At 45.0% G+C, this 15835-nt stretch overlaps 1 protein-coding gene across 1 annotated transcript in view; it reads left to right on the forward strand.

The window, feature by feature from the left end:
• Window positions 1-15835, forward strand: part of nos1 (nitric oxide synthase 1 (neuronal)) — a 43028-nt gene that overhangs the window by 22772 nt on the left and 4421 nt on the right. The window contains exons 14-24 of the mRNA XM_056417956.1: window positions 1503-1647; window positions 2378-2482; window positions 2571-2629; window positions 2715-2831; window positions 3550-3724; window positions 9893-10031; window positions 11435-11513; window positions 11685-11878; window positions 12818-12987; window positions 13947-14157; window positions 15484-15571. Coding sequence (XP_056273931.1) covers window positions 1503-1647; window positions 2378-2482; window positions 2571-2629; window positions 2715-2831; window positions 3550-3724; window positions 9893-10031; window positions 11435-11513; window positions 11685-11878; window positions 12818-12987; window positions 13947-14157; window positions 15484-15571 — 1482 coding nt within the window. The remainder of the gene's footprint in view (window positions 1-1502; window positions 1648-2377; window positions 2483-2570; window positions 2630-2714; window positions 2832-3549; window positions 3725-9892; window positions 10032-11434; window positions 11514-11684; window positions 11879-12817; window positions 12988-13946; window positions 14158-15483; window positions 15572-15835) is intronic.

The raw sequence follows: 15835 nt of genomic DNA on the forward strand, positions 1-15835 counted from the left end.
CCCCTGACAAGTTTTGGAAATGGTATCTCCCTTCTTACGTGAGCTCTGACGGTTTAGAGGACAGTCATTGGTCGACCGATCTCAGGGTTGCCAGATACACGATAATTATCCTCCAAATACAACCATTTTGAGCCTTTGGTACGATACTTCACCATCTCCAATCTGGCAACACGGAGCACCTCGCCGCCTCCACTAGTTCATTGTTGTTTGTGCGGCATGCTGTACACTACAACCAGCGCCGCCGCTCCCATAGCGCACTACGCGGGGCACAAAGTCCTGAGGGGGCTCCACAAAATAGGCAACTAAAAAATCCTCATAGTTATAATAATTATAATGCCGATATTATTTCAGTCTAGAAATATTAGGCACCTTTAGGCATGTATATCACAAAACAGGCAGAACAAGAGAGATGTTTAATCTCAGCCCCCCAGACGAAGTGTCCTCTCTTTCACAAACTCAAATCTGGTCACCCTACTGGACATCACTCGGTAACCACAATGACCTCGGAGTGACTGTGCATTATATTGATGAGAAGTGGGCGCTGCATTCACATGCCCTGACTGATGAAAACAGAGGAGACACATGATGCTGAAACGTGCGCGGGACACTTTACTGAAGTTGCACAGCAGTGGAATGTGTCAGATAAAGTCACCACACTGAGCAGATAAAGCACCAGAGATGATCGCTGCTGCGAGACGACTGCCTTTGATCACGTCCCTGCTTCAGTCTCCAGCGTTCTGTCACAGTGTTTCTGCATAACAGTGCATTTGACAATGTCCTGACAGATTTTATGGCACTTTAGTTCATATGGCAGAACATTTAAAATAAGTGTCAAGTTCTAGGAATTGACAAACTGCACTGAAAGTGTTTTCTGGTGTCTCACTCTAACAGGGACAACACATGTTATGGCACTTTCATTCATATGGCAGAACATTTCAAATAGAAGTGCGCTATACACTACTTTAGAATTAATTATTGGATTTTGCGTATACAAATGCGATTAATCAGGGAAATCATGCGATTAATCGCGATTAAAATTTTTACTCGTTGCCCAGCCCTAATATATACATAAAAAATGTGTTTCCAGATTATATATATATAATCTGGAAACACATTTTCTTTATGCATTTTTTAAAATGTATATATATAGATACAAAAGAAGACTAAATATATACATTAAAATATATCTATATATTTAAAGATGATTGCCCACATTCTGGTTTTTTTAAATATAAAAATCCAACATTTCTAAAACTAAACTGACTAAACTTTAGTTCTCTTAGTTTCTTTGTAATTTGCCCTTAAACATCTATTATAGCACTGTAGGGTTTGATGGTATACAGCTATTAAAATGTACTCTATTTTATGACTGCAACTGGGATGAAGTGCCGTGCATTGTTCCTCTTGTCTTGTTTGGTGTTGATCATCAATACTTACGATCATCTTCAATGTGTCTTTTGGTTTTAACTGTTTCATTCTCCCCGTCTCTTCCATCTCTGCAGGGCGGTGAAGTTTTCGGCCAAGCTCATGGGCCAGGCCATGGCCCGGAGGGTGAAGGCCATCGTCCTGTTCGCCACGGAGACGGGAAAATCACAAGATTATGCCCAAACCCTCTGTGAAATCTTCCAGCACGCTTTTGACGCAAAGGTACACTTTCCTCCACCTTGCATCATATCATCCGGAAAAAGTTGGACACAAGCTTGAAAAAAAGAAAAAGGGAAATAATGCATGTTTAAAGAGAGACATCCTCCCCCTCACCCCTCCTGACGAGGGGAGAAGGAGGAAGTGTGTCTGCTGTCACATCTCCTCCTCCTCTCATGCAGCAGAGCGCCGCGGGGCCGGAGGCGAGCTTTAAGCCACCGGAGCGTGGCGCGGTGGTTTAGAGACGAGATCCCCCACAACACCCCTGGCTGTGCAAATCAGTTCAGAGATCACATGCAGCTCTCACCCGTACGCGGTGCGTTGCTCCGGGTCACTTCCTGACTTCCTGCTCCACAAGAACAGAGCCGCATAATAGTGTGTGTGTCATGAGAGTGGGAGTCTGCTCAGGGATCGCAGGGCAGATGCGAGAGCTCGGGGAAAATCTCCGTTGTCGTGGGGTTAAAGCCTGTTTCCTCTTCACGCCTTTGTGGCAGGCAAAGGCATTCATGCCGATTGGTGTTCCTCATGGATGCTCGTGGTGCGGCAGCAGCATGTTATCATCTCGTGAGAGGCGAGGACAGAGCGGTCGTTACGCCCCCCCCCTTCGATTTGACACGCTCGGGTCATCTCTCCTGTGGAGTGTGTGTGTGTCTCGAAACGTGTAAATGTGAGCTCAGATTCCCTCCACCCACGATGCTTCTTCTTCTTCTTCTTTTTCTTGCCGCGGCGTCCGCAGGTCATGTCGATGGACGAGTACGACGTGGTGGACCTGGAGCACGAGACGCTGGTGCTGATGGTGACCAGCACCTTTGGCAACGGGGACCCGCCAGAAAATGGAGAGGTACGTTTAAGAAATGACCCACTACAAGTTTATTAAGTGTTAATCACCTGAGCGGGTTGCTTACCCCCCCCTCCTCTGGCTGACGTAGAAATTCGGAACTGCCTTAATGGACATGCGCCACCCGACGTCCAACATGGAAGACAGGAAGTGAGTTCAGACCCGCCTGGCTGATCCTGTTACCCCCCCCCCCCCCCCCCGGTCTCACCTCTCTGCTTTGCCCTTCCCCCACCAGGAGCTACAAGGTCCGGTTCAACAGCGTATCCTCCTACTCCGACACACGCAAGTCCTCCAGCGACGAGCCAGAGGTCAAGGTCAACTTCGAGAGCACCGGACCCCTCGCCAACGTCAGGTACACTAAACCCAAAGTAACCCAAAGAGACATAACATGAAAAGAAGTTCTTTGATGATTTGCTTAAGGATCTCTGGACGTCAAGATAAAGTTCAGGTGATTGATGTCATTGACCTTGAAGTCCTCCTAGTCCTTGAAAGGCCTCTGATATAGTGACTACAAGGACCCTCCATGTCTCAAACACATTCATGTTTCAGGTAAGACCAGTTCAAATAAACCAAGACACAAAATAGATACTTGGGCACGTCTCCACCGTCTGCTGGACAAGAAGCAGATTCACCTCAAAGGCTGAAGCCATCGACTGCAGACGATCTCCAATGAAAATAGTAATTGGATGTGAATCCGCATTCGGATGACTCCTTTACGACCTAAAGTTAAATCCACTTTGTCAAACCTCTTTTGGGGATTACGAATCTTATTGCAGTGGAAAGTTCACGGACCTGTTGAAGGAGAAGGATCCACGAGGCCTGTCCAAACTGAGGTGAGTCGCTGCTTCACCACGAGGCCGTGGGACGGAATTTCTCTCAACAACGATGCTTTTCTGGAGGGAAGGCGGTGCAGACGGTGCAGACGGTGCAGACGGTGCAGGCGGTGCAGACGGTGGCGGTGCTTTGCGGATGTTTGTGTGTGTTGCATTGTTCCCACTACCTCCTCTCTCACTGCCTCTCTCTCCATGTGTGTGTGATTGTGTGTGTGTGCGTGCGTGTGTGTCTCTCAGGTTCTCGGTGTTCGGCCTCGGCTCCAGGGCCTACCCACACTTCTGCGCCTTTGCCCACGCCGTGGACACGCTGTTTGAGGAGCTCGGGGGGGAGCGCATCCTCCGCATGGGGGAAGGAGACGAGCTGTGTGGCCAGGAGGAGTCGTTCAGAACCTGGGCCAAGAAGGTTTTTAAGGTCTGTTTTAAGGCTTTGGTTCTGTTTGTCGACGGTGTTCCTGGAATAGGCTCGTCTGGTTTTTGGTGGTATTTTTTTATTTATTTTTATTTATATTTTTATTAGTGTTCAGAATCTCACATACACATATAAAAAAATTTCAGATTCTTTGTATAAAGAGAAGTTAAAAAATAAACACATATGCAAATAAAGACACAAAAACAATACCATGGTAACAAAACTATAAATAAACTAGAACGGGCACTCGGTAGAGCGCATACCTTCGCATATCACAAGATTGGGCATTGAATTATGAACATGTTGGCATTAGTTGCATGCCAATTGGATACAAATTGACCATGCTATGGTAAAAAGAAGATTTTGACCTTTTCATGACCTTGACCTTTGACCCGATCGATCCCAAAATCTAATCAAATGGTCCCCGGATAATAACCAATCATCCCACCAAATTTCATGCGTTTCAAAGAAGATTTTGACCTTTTCATGACCTTGACCTTTGACTCGATCGATCCCAAAATCTAATCAAATGGTCCCCGGATAATAACCAATCATCCCACCAAATATCATGCGATTCGGTTTAATACTTTTGGACTTATGCGAATAACATGCATACAAATAAATACACGGCGATCAAAACATTACCTTCCGCATTTTCAATGCGAAAGTAATAAAGCAGGGAGAATTTCTATAGAGTAAAGAAATAGTCAGGCCATTTATCTGTGACATAGTTGCACCACTTTTGCCAGTGCTTAAGAAATGTTTCCATTCTTTGGTTAACATGGGCTGTAATCTGCTCCATTCTGTAGATCTCTGTTCCGATGTCTCTCCATGATGTAATTGTAGGACACTCTGGTAATAACCATTTTCTGGTAAAATACTTTTTACTGGCCACCAGCATTGCATTTATCAAGAGTCTGTCCCCTTTCGGCCAGCTTTGAGGTATATTTCCAAGGTACAGAATCTTAAAGTCCAAAGGGATGTCCTTGTGAAAGATGTCCTGTAAATCATTGTGTACCGCCTTCCAAAAGTTTTTAATGATGGGACAGTCCCAGAAGATGTGGTAATGGTTTGCGCTTTGGTGTCCACACTTTCTCCAGCAAACAGGAATGTTATCGCTATAATGAGATGTCTGAGATGGTGTAATGAAGTATCTTATGCAATTTTTCCAGTTAAACTCTCGCCAGCTCATTGAACTGGTACATTTCCATTGATACCCCCATATTAATGTCCATTCTTCCTCAGAAATATCTATCCCAGATTCCTTTTCCCATTTTGCTTTAATGTATGCTGTTGAATGAGTTTTAAGCTCTAGAAAGTGTTTATATATGGCTGATATTGCCCCTTTATTGCAATTTGACTTGTATGCTCTTTTAAACAGTTCTGTGAGACTGGAGTTTGCCTCTGTTACCTTTTTAACATTTTCATTGACAAAATGCCGCAACTGTAGGTATCTAAAGAAGTCCTGTTTCTCTAAAAGATAATTTTCTTTAATCATTTCAAAACTAAACAGTTTGTTTCCCTTCATAATATTGCATAAAGCTGTTATTCCATTATCTCTCCATTTTTTGAATCTGGTGTCCATTTTATTTGGTGTGAAGTCTGAGTCATATCCACACCATTTAAGGCACAGTAGATCTCCTTCAAGTTTGTATTCTCTAATGTATTCTTCCACACTTTAAGGGTCAATTTGACCCATGGATTATCAGAACTGTTTATGTAGTGTTGCAGTTTAGAGTCAGCTATGATTGCTTGTATTGGAATGGGAAATATTTTTTCTTCAATGTCTTTCCACTGTGCATCATATGAAGGATTGCACCAGCATATTATAGCTCTTGTCTGGGCGGCATAGTCGTATTCCTTGAGGGATGGCAGACCCCATCCTCCCTTCTCCTTTACTAACTGCAGTGTTTTAAGGCGAACCGTTGGTCTCTTGCCTTGCCACACGTATCTCGACAACATTTTGTCCCATTCATTAAGCTGGACCTGAGAAACTTCTATTGATAGGGTTTGAAATAGATATAACAATCTGGGTAATACGTTCATTTTAATAGATTGTATTCTTGAGCTGAAACTAAAGAAAGGTACGAGGTTCCATCTTGTGATATCTTCTTTGATTTTTTTGTTTAAAGGTGAGTAGTTATATTCTGATAGTTTTGACAGATCTTTTGGAATATTTATGCCTCGGTACTTAAGGGATTTTGCTTGCCATGACCATGGGTATTTGCTTTCCATTTCTGATGTTGGATTATAGTTATACGATAGCACTTGGGTTTTACCCACATTAACCTTATATCCTGATAATTGCCCATATTTCTCAAGTGCCAGCATCAGCTGGGGCAAAGAGTGTGTTGGCTGGCTAAGATAAACTAGTACATCATCTGCATAGCAAGCTAGCTTATGCTCTCTTTCCGCCAGTTGAATGCCTCTTATTTCTCTGTTTTGTCTTAAATATTGGGCTAGTGGTTCAAGGAAAAGTGCAAATAATATTGGTGACCATGTCTTGTACCCCTTTCCAGGGTAAACCTATTTGATAAATAACCATTCACCTTGACCCTTGCAGTAGGAGTATTGTATAATGATTGTAAGGTTTTAATAATCCTGGCATGGAAACCAAATCTATGAAGAGTTCTGTAAAGAAAATTCCAATTGACGGAGTCAAATGCCTTCTCAGCATCTATACTAATTACTATTGCTTCCAATTTGTTTTTTGCTATATGATTAATAATATGTAACGTCCTTCGTATATTGTCTTGTGTTTGACGTTGGTGTATGAAACCTGTCTGATCGTTGTGGATCAATTTAGTCATAAACTTTTCAAGTCTTCTGGCCATAATAGAAGTGAACATCTTATAATCTATATTTAAAACAGATATTGGTCTGTAAGACGCACACTCCGTTTTATCCTTGCCTTCCTTTGGCATAGCAGAAATAATGGCCTCCTTCCAACTAGGAGGTGTTTGGGCCTTTTCCATGACCCAGTTTAGTGTAGGAAGTATGATAGGAATCAAGTCATTTTTAAACTCCTTGTACCACTCAGCTGTAAAACCATCAGAACCTGGAGCCGTACCTACTTTAAGTCTGCTAATTGCTGCTTGCAATTCACTTTCCGTTATCTCAGCGTTTAGCTTTTGGTTTAGCTCTTCATTAAGAGTGGGTAATTTTAGGGTGTTCAAGAAAGTATCAATCTGGGCTATGTCTCCTCCTGGGACTCTTGTATAAAAAAAATTATAAAATGCTTCAAATGCTTCATGAATCTCACTTAGTTTGTTTTGGATCTCCTTTGTCCTAGGGTGTCATATTTTATGAACTGTATTTTCAGCTAGTTTTTTCTTCAGTTTCCATGCCAGTATTTTCATTGATTTTGGGCCACTTTCATAATGCCTCTGTTTCAGATACATGAGGTTTCTTTTAATGTCTTGTGTGGTTAAACTTCTAATTTCATTTCTGGTTTTCCCGATTTCCTGAAATGTATTTCCATCTGAACTGGCCTTATGTTTTGTTTCTAAATTCTTCAATTTTAGTTGTAGCTCCTCTAGAGCCTTTTTTCTTTGTCTTTTCTTTGTGAGGCTATTGCTATAATTTTTCCTCTTAAAACCGCTTTCATAGTATCCCACAATATAAGAGGTGAGACCTCATCATTATCATTAAATTCTAGGAAGACACTCATTTCTTTCCTAATATCTTGTTTGAAATCAGGGTCATTGAGAAGGCCAGAGTTTAGTTTCCATATAGTATTTCGGGGTGGTAGGTCAAGGTCAACCGTTAGATAAATAGGCGCATGGTCACTCAAATCAATTGTCCCAATATCACATGTATGTATTTTATCTCTATCCCTCCCAAATGTTAAAAAATAATCTATTCTTGTGTAAATGGAGTGAGGAGCGGAGTAGTGGGTGTAATCTCTTCTTTGTGGGAATAGTTCTCTCCATATATCAATAAGTCCCACATCCTTGAAAAGTGTGTTGACTTTTCTATGTAGAGATTTTGTTTCATATGTTTTCCCACTTGAAGAATCAAGTTGTGGTTGAAGATGGATATTAAGATCCCCCCCACATATTAGTAGGCCTTCTGTTTTTGTTATTATGATATCAATTATCTTTTGAAAAAATCCCATATCACTTCCCGGAGGTGCATAGATATTGAGTAAAGTTATTATATTTCCCTAAACTAAAACATACCTACCCACCTTATCTTTGATTTCAGATATCTTTTCAAAATTGACCTGTTTAGAAATGAGAATGGCTACTCCTCTCCTATGTCCTAGTTTATATGATGAGAAAAACAAGTGAGTAAAGCCCATTCTCTTCAGTTTTCCGTGCTCCTTATCATTTAAGTGGGTTTCTTGTAAATATACCACATGTGCCCTCTCCTTCTTCATTTTAGATAGAATTTTAAACCGTTTGATTGGATTTAACAGCCCGTTAACATTGTAAGAAATTATTTTAATTTGGTCACTAGCCATAGATTAAGTCTATGCATCTTTATGCTTAAACACATTTCAAATGATTTACTCCCTGAAGAAACAACAATCAAGAACATTTTCACACAATAAAACAAAAAACACAATAACATAGATTCCAAGGCTGAGGTCCTGAAATGACCCTTAACTAAGTTAGAAGGAACATCTAGCTTGGGAGGAAAGCCTCTCCTTTTCCTAGGTAGAGGGCCTCCGCTGAAATTTCCCAAAAGGGAGAGAAAAGAAAAGGCTAATTTAAGGACTGGTCCCTCCATTATACTTTATATTTTTACATTTGTCAGGGAAGGGAATATAATTGTGTTTCGATAGCGAATTATTATTATTATTATTTAGTTGTTGGTACATTTACCACCATTTCACAGCATCTTCCGTCCATTCACGGGTCCTCCGGCTCTCGTTATGTGTCCTCCCGTCGCCGTCCTGGGGCTTCCGCTCTCTCCCATGCAGTGCGGGACAGCTGCGCGGCTAAATCCTCCTTCGGTCCAGCCCTGAACACGTTGATGGGAAGTCCTCTGTTCTTCATATCTGTCGTCGCTTCATCTGCTGACTGGTAGAGCTGTGTCCCGTTCTCGTAGTGCACTCGCAGTTTGGCTGGGAATGGAGTCTGGAAGCGAATACTGTTGTGTTTCAAAACTCGTTTAGCCTCGGAGTATTCCTTGCGCTTCTGTAGAACTGCTGGGGGGTAATCCTGGTCAAAATATATCTGCCTCGTATTGTTCATAAGCACTTTTTTTTTCCCCCATGCTTTCCGTAGGATTTCTTCCTTAGTCTTGTATCTCAGGAATCGAATCACTATTGACCGTGGCTTTTCTACTCCAGTAGGTTTCGGAGCAAGTGCCCTGTGCGCTCTCTCAATGTCAATGTCCGTTGTTTCGGGTATTTCCAGTTTATCACGCAGGAGCTTTTCCACAAACTCCACCATTGATGCCCCCTCTGCGTCTTCTGGTACATTGAACATTCGGATATTTTTCCGTCTGGACCTACCTTCTAGGTCCAGCAGTTTATTCTCGAGCTGGGTCACTTCTTTTATCAGTTTTGTTACCACTTGCTCCATATTATGGGTGCGGTCTTCTACCGCTCGAATGCGATTCTCCACTTCTTCAACTTTTGGGTCAACTTTAGTGAGTTCAGATTTGATGTCGTTCAGTTGTTTATTCATATCTTGACGAAAATCCCGAATCTCCTCTAACACTTTAGCCAGGCTAGCTGCTGTGACTTGGTTTGCGCTCGCATCTCCATGAGGTGAGCTAGGATTTACTCGGTCAACTGTTTGCTGTTCCGTACCTTTTTTCCCCCGTTGTTTCCCTTGTTCTTGATTTCGGCCCCGACATTTTGACCGTGTATAAGTGAAAATATTATTTGAGTATTTCTGGGGCGAAATATATTGATTCTTGGAGGAGCTGTGTTCTCAAGCAGCCATTCGCTGTGATGACGTCACCGGAACTCCCTTTTTTGGTGGTATTTTTTAAAGCTGCTTCATTTTAAATTCAGAGCGTATCCATTGCTCAATGTCGATGCTCCGAATGTCAAACGGAAAACTTTGAATCACGTTTTTTTTGTTCAACATCAATAAAAACCACGAGGGCCTCTCGTTCCTTAGTCTCAAGAGGTCCTCTTCTCTTCAACCCTCCTGTTTATTCCCGTGATGGTCCACGTTGACTAACGGCGTGTTGTTCCCGTCCCGTGTGAAGGCCGCCTGCGACGTGTTCTGCGTCGGCGACGACGTGAACATCGAGAAGGCCAACGACTCCCTGATCAGCAACGACCGCAGCTGGAAGAAGAGCAAGTTCCGCCTGATGTACACGGCCGAGGCCCCGGCCCTCACGGAAGGTAATCCTGATCCTATTCCTGATCCTGATCCTGAAGGTCTGTAGGTGCTGCTCCGTCGCTCCGTAGGAGTCCGTAGTGTATCTGCAGAGCTGATAAGGTTATTGATCAAGAGCAGTGAGCCTCCCACTATACATCTCCTGTCTCAGGAATGTTCTCCTGTAGCTGGAATGTTCTCCAGTCTCTGGAATGTTCTCCTGTATCTGGAATGTTCTCCTGTAGCTGGAATGTTCTCCAGTCTCTGGAATGTTCTCCTGTAGCTGGAATGTTCTCCTGTATCTGGAATATTCTCCTGTAGCTGGAATGTTCTCCAGTCTCTGGAATGTTCTCCTGTATCTGGAATGTTCTCCTGTATCTGGAATGTTCTCCTGTAGCTGGAATGTTCTCCAGTCTCTGGAATGTTCTCCTGTATCTGGAATGTTCTCCTGTAGCTGGAATGTTCTCCTGTAGCTGGAATGTTCTCCTGTATATGTAATGTTCTCCTCTATCTGGAATGTTCTCCTGTATCTGGAATGTTATCCTGTCTCTGCTCTCCTGTATCTGGAATGTTCTCCTGTATCTGGAATGTTCTCCTGTATAGGGAATGTTCTCCTGTATATGGAATGTTCTCCTGTATCAGGAATGCTCTCCTGTATCTGGAATGTTCTCCTGTATCTGGAATGTTCTCCTGTATCTGGAATGTTATCCTGTCTCTGCTCTCCTGTATCTGGAATGTTCTCCTGCATCTGGAATGTTTTCCAGTCTCTAGAATGTTCTCCTGTATCTGGAATGTTATCCTGTCTCTGCTCTCCTGTATCTGGAATGTTCTCATGTATCAGGAATGCTCTCCTGTATCTGGAATGTTTTCCAGTCTCTAGAATGTTCTCCTGTATCTGGAATGTTAGCCTGTCTCTGCTCTCCTGTATCTGGAATGTTCTCCTGTATCTGGAATGTTCTCCTGCATCTGGAATGTTTTCCAGTCTCTGGAATGTTCTCCTATATCTGGAATGTTATCCTGTATCTGGAATGTTCTCCTGTATCTGGAATGTTCTCCAGTCTCTGGAATGTTCTCCAGTCTCTGGAATGTTCTCATGTATCAGGAATGCTCTCCAATCTCTGGAATGTTCTCCAATCTCTGGAATGTTCTCCTGTATCTGGAATGTTCTCCAGTCTCTCCAATGTTCTCCTGTATCTGGAATGTTCTCCAGTCTCTGAAATGTTCTCCTTTATCGGGAATGTTCTCCTGTATCTGGAATGTTCTCCTCTATCTGGAATGTTCTCCTAGATCAGGAATGTTCTCCTGTATCTGGAATGCTCTCTTATATCTGGAATGTTCTCCTGTGTCTGGAATGTTCTCCTGTATGTGGAATGTTCTCCAGTGCCTAAGTACAGGAACTTGTCTGACGTTCTTGTGTTTCTGCCAACAGCTCTGAACAGTGTTCACAAGAAGAAGGTGTTCTCAGCCAAGATGCTAGAATCTAAAAACTTGCAAAGTTCCAAATCGAAGTGAGTATGAACATAGTGGATCTCATGTCGGTCTGTCGTGGTCTTGTGGAATGATGTCACCGCTCCAGTGGAAGCTGAATGAAAAGGGGAGTAGGACTCTCCAGGTTGTGTGACTGAACTGGAACAGACTGGAAGGCCTTGTTCCCTAAAGCTCTGATCTCTCTCTGCCAGTCGCTCCACCATATTTGTTCGGCTCCACACAAACAACCACGAGAAGCTGAGCTACCAGCCCGGCGACCATCTGGGCATCTTCTCTGGCAACCACGAGGACCTCGTGACAGTTCTGCTCGACAGACTGGAGGACGCTCCGCCTGTCAATCAGATCGTGAAAGTGGAGTTCCTGGAGGAGAGGAACACGGCCCTCGGTGGGTGGTGCCCCCATCAGACTTCCACCACAGCACATGAAGTCACACTTCAGGGAGGTTGTCTCCTGTAGGCCAAGAACGTCTCAGTGGAGACGCAGTGCTGGGAAACAGTTGTGGTGACACTGTGTGCTTCAAGTGTGATTTTCAGTGCGACTGTGAAGCGAGGTGTTTCTTCAACACAGTATGTGAGCCGGATCACATTCAACACGATGCAATAGAACCGTTGTTGGTGGGTTATTAAACTTCCTCGAAGGCCCAAGAACACATCGTCTGGTCCAACTGGATCATCTGCATAGAAAACATCGATCCGTAGTCCTCAAAATCTGATATAAAGGCCTTGAATTTGATAGATTCTCAAGCGCCGTTAGATGCTAACGTTTAAACAACAACAGCAACAACGGAGCTAACCGCGTCAGGGACATTTGTACTTGTTTATTAACTATTTGTATTCATCATGAGGCATTTAAAACCGAGGCACTGATAGGTGCTGTATTTCTGGAACACAGTCTTGTCCAAATTGATCATCTGCATAGAAAATGTATCTGATTTAAAAGGTGTTGAATTTGAGAGGCGGCTCACGATTCTCATGCGCCATCAGCTGCTCACTGTGCAAACAGCAACAACGGAGATCCCCGTGTCAAGGACATTTTTACTTGTAGTTCATCATATGAGGCTTTGATAGGTCATGCATTCCTGGAACACAGTGTAACATAGATCTGACCTACATAATGATTCAGGGTGTAGTAGCGTGCTTTTTGACTTTGAACGGCTAACGTGCAGCTGGGATTGGGGTTGGTGAGAGTTTGCCGGTTTAAAAAGCTAAAAGAAGCTGTGAAGGCTCTCTAGACTTGAGGGGGACGGTTGACCGGATGTCTTACCACGTCACACTTTGTCCTTTAATGTGAAACAAGCAGCTTAAACCCGTCGTTCTTTCTGCAGGTGCAATCAGCAACTGGACCAACGAGACCCGCATCCCTCCCTGCACCATCTACCAGGCCTTCCAGTACTTCCTGGACATCACCACCCCCCCCAGCCCCGTGCTGCTGCAGCAGTTTGCCACTCTGGCAACTAACGACAAGCAGAGGAAGAAGCTGGAGCTCCTCAGCAAGGTGAATTCACTTTGACTTGCCGCTGACCTTCAGTGAGCTGCGCTGGCTAAAGGGATGTGTGTGTGTGTGTATGTGCGTAGGCTACGTCCAGAAATACACACTCTTTCTTTTCTGTTGCCATTGGTGAGCCGCCTGTACGCAGCTCTTCTCCCTTCCCATCAGAACTCTGTTCTATAACGAGTCGGCGTGTGTTCAGGGCACAACGAGGCGACGCACTGCTCATGCTCGCCATACGAGACGTAAAGAAGAGTCTTTGTGCACTGATGTATACGTACAGCAGGAGGTGGTGATCGTCTCACCCCGTCAACGCCTCCCACGACTCACTCTCCATGTTGTCAGTGTGTGGAGAGGCTGGCTGAGGCCACGTGGTGACACACACACACACACACACACACAGCAACGCTAGAGGAGACGATGGAAGGTAGATCCAGCCCCGCAGATCATAGGAGAGATTATTTATACACACGTTGTAAAGGTTTCAGGAGGTTTCTATCAGTCGGATGTTTCTGTTTATCCATGAGTTATGGAAGCAGGATTCTCTTGAATTTGAATTCCTAAAGTTATAAAAGACATCTCAGGTAAACAAACTATATCTACCCCTGAAAAGCCCTGTGACCCTGAAAGAAACGCGTTCTCTCATTGAACATCGAGCGGTTCAAACGTGGAGCCCCGCCAGGCGTCATCATCCGGAGCCTGAGAACAACACAAGGGATGTCTCGAGGTTTATTCCTCTGTTGTGTGTGAGCGCCGGTGGCGGAGCTCTAAATGCATCACACTCAGACGTCAGCGATGACACACGGCGGCGGGCGGGCGGCCAATGGAGAGCGGCGCCGCTTGGCGCTCTGCGTCGGAAGAGTTGGCAGAACTCACCAAGACACGCAAATTAAAAACCCAATACACAACTCCTCGTGTCTCCATCCCCTCCTCTTTTCTTTCTCTCTCTCGGCGTGACGCCACAGGGCTTGCAGGAGTACGAGGAGTGGAAGTGGTACAACAACCCGACGATGGTGGAGGTGCTGGAGGAGTTCCCCTCCGTCCAGATGCCCTCCACCCTGCTGCTCACCCAGCTGCCCCTGCTGCAGCCCCGCTACTACTCCATCAGCTCCTCTCCGGACCTCCACCCGGGGGAGATCCACCTCACCGTGGCCGTGGTCTCCTACCAGTCCCGAGGTAAGGACCCGTGCCTCTCCGAGGACATGGAGCTGCAGGTTGCTCCGCCATCTTTCTGCCACCGGCGAGCAGACGAACCTCTGAAGCTCCCATTACGCGCGGAAATAGTTATTTTCCTGCCAGCGTTGCGGTGGCTCTTCGTTGTTGTTGTCCGTCCTCTCCTTCGATGTCTCAGTGTAGCAGTGAGTGGATTCCTGCAGCTTTTGCACAGACGTCCACCTGGACTGTGTGTAAGGGTTACAGGGACTGGAACCCAAAAGCACGACTCGGAAACAGGAATGAGAGAGGAGGATCTTTACTCGTCCATTCAGGCAGGTCAGGCCAATAGGGCAACAAATCCAAAAGGGGGAAGGCAAAGAATCGGAGGTCAGAACAAGGTCAGAACAGGCAGGCAGGAATAATATGTTGAATATACTGGAGAGTTTGGCAATGACCCACAAGACCATCTGGCAGAGGACAAGTGGAAGTGAGGGAGCTGAATAGTGAGGGACTAATGAGGCGATGGGCTGCAGGTGAGAAGGGCGTGAGGACCAGGTGAAGGGAATGAGGGACAATCAGGTGAGGAGGACAAGAGAGTTCATTAAACAGGCAGGATGAATATAACTATGAAGGTGGAGACGTCGTGACACTGTGAACTGATAGAAATGTGGGGTCCAAGCCGACGTCTCTTTAGTCTCATGAAAAGCCTTCTGTCTCTCTAGAGGACATCTCGGACACACATGGAAGTAAACTACGACACAACTGCTTGGAGGCCTTCTCGACATGTCTGAAGATCTACTAAATAAACCAGTAAACCGCGTCTAGTCCTGACTCTGAAGGAACCGATGGGTGTTTACGCTCAGTTTCCTCCTCCGGTTCAGTTTGGGGTAAAAAGACTCGTTCAAGGTGGCTGCAGAGACTCCAGAAGTCAAATGACTCCGGGAACTCCGATAGCTCCATGAAGATCGATCGTAGTTATCAACCAGACCACGACTGCAAGTGGAACGATGCAGGGAGCGAACACAAAGCTCGAGCTGCTCGTGGTGCAGTCGGAGTGCGTCACGCGGCTCTTACTGCTCCATACCTTTGTAATTAGCATCGATACGCTCGGCCCGGCAGGTAGTCGGCAAACACCACCGCGCTTAGAGCGCTCGACTCGTCGCTGCTTGTAATGTGACTCGTGCTCAACGTGTTACTGTGATTGTAAAGGCAACGGTGGAATTACTGATTACTGTAATTTGAGAGAGAGAAAGAGAGAAAGAGACTCTCCTGTTAGTTTATGCACCCAAAGAGAAGTAGGAAGAAGAAGAGGTGAAGTGTCGGCTTGGTAATCCTCTTCCCTTCCAGGCGGCACGGGGCCGGTCCACCACGGCGTCTGCTCATCGTGGCTCAACCGGATCGAGGACGGGGAGATTGTTCCGTGCTTCGTCCGCGGGTAAATATCATCCCCACGTGGTGGTTCAGGTTTTTTTTAACATGTCAACATGTCAAGAGTCCACACCCTGCGTGGACATGTTGACATGTTGACATGTGGACGTGTTAAGGATAATAAGCTAAACTGCTTTCTAGCCATAGACCGAGACCCCTCTGATGTCCGTCATGCGCCGTATGAAGATGGCACCTTTTATTTCAGTTGAGAAAGAATCTACTCAATTTTTTAATTCTTCGAGCCATGCAGGAAAAAAGGTTTTCTCCAAGA

This window comes from Pseudoliparis swirei, chromosome 7 (assembly GCF_029220125.1).
Source record: "Pseudoliparis swirei isolate HS2019 ecotype Mariana Trench chromosome 7, NWPU_hadal_v1, whole genome shotgun sequence".
Lineage (NCBI taxonomy): Eukaryota > Metazoa > Chordata > Actinopteri > Perciformes > Liparidae > Pseudoliparis > Pseudoliparis swirei.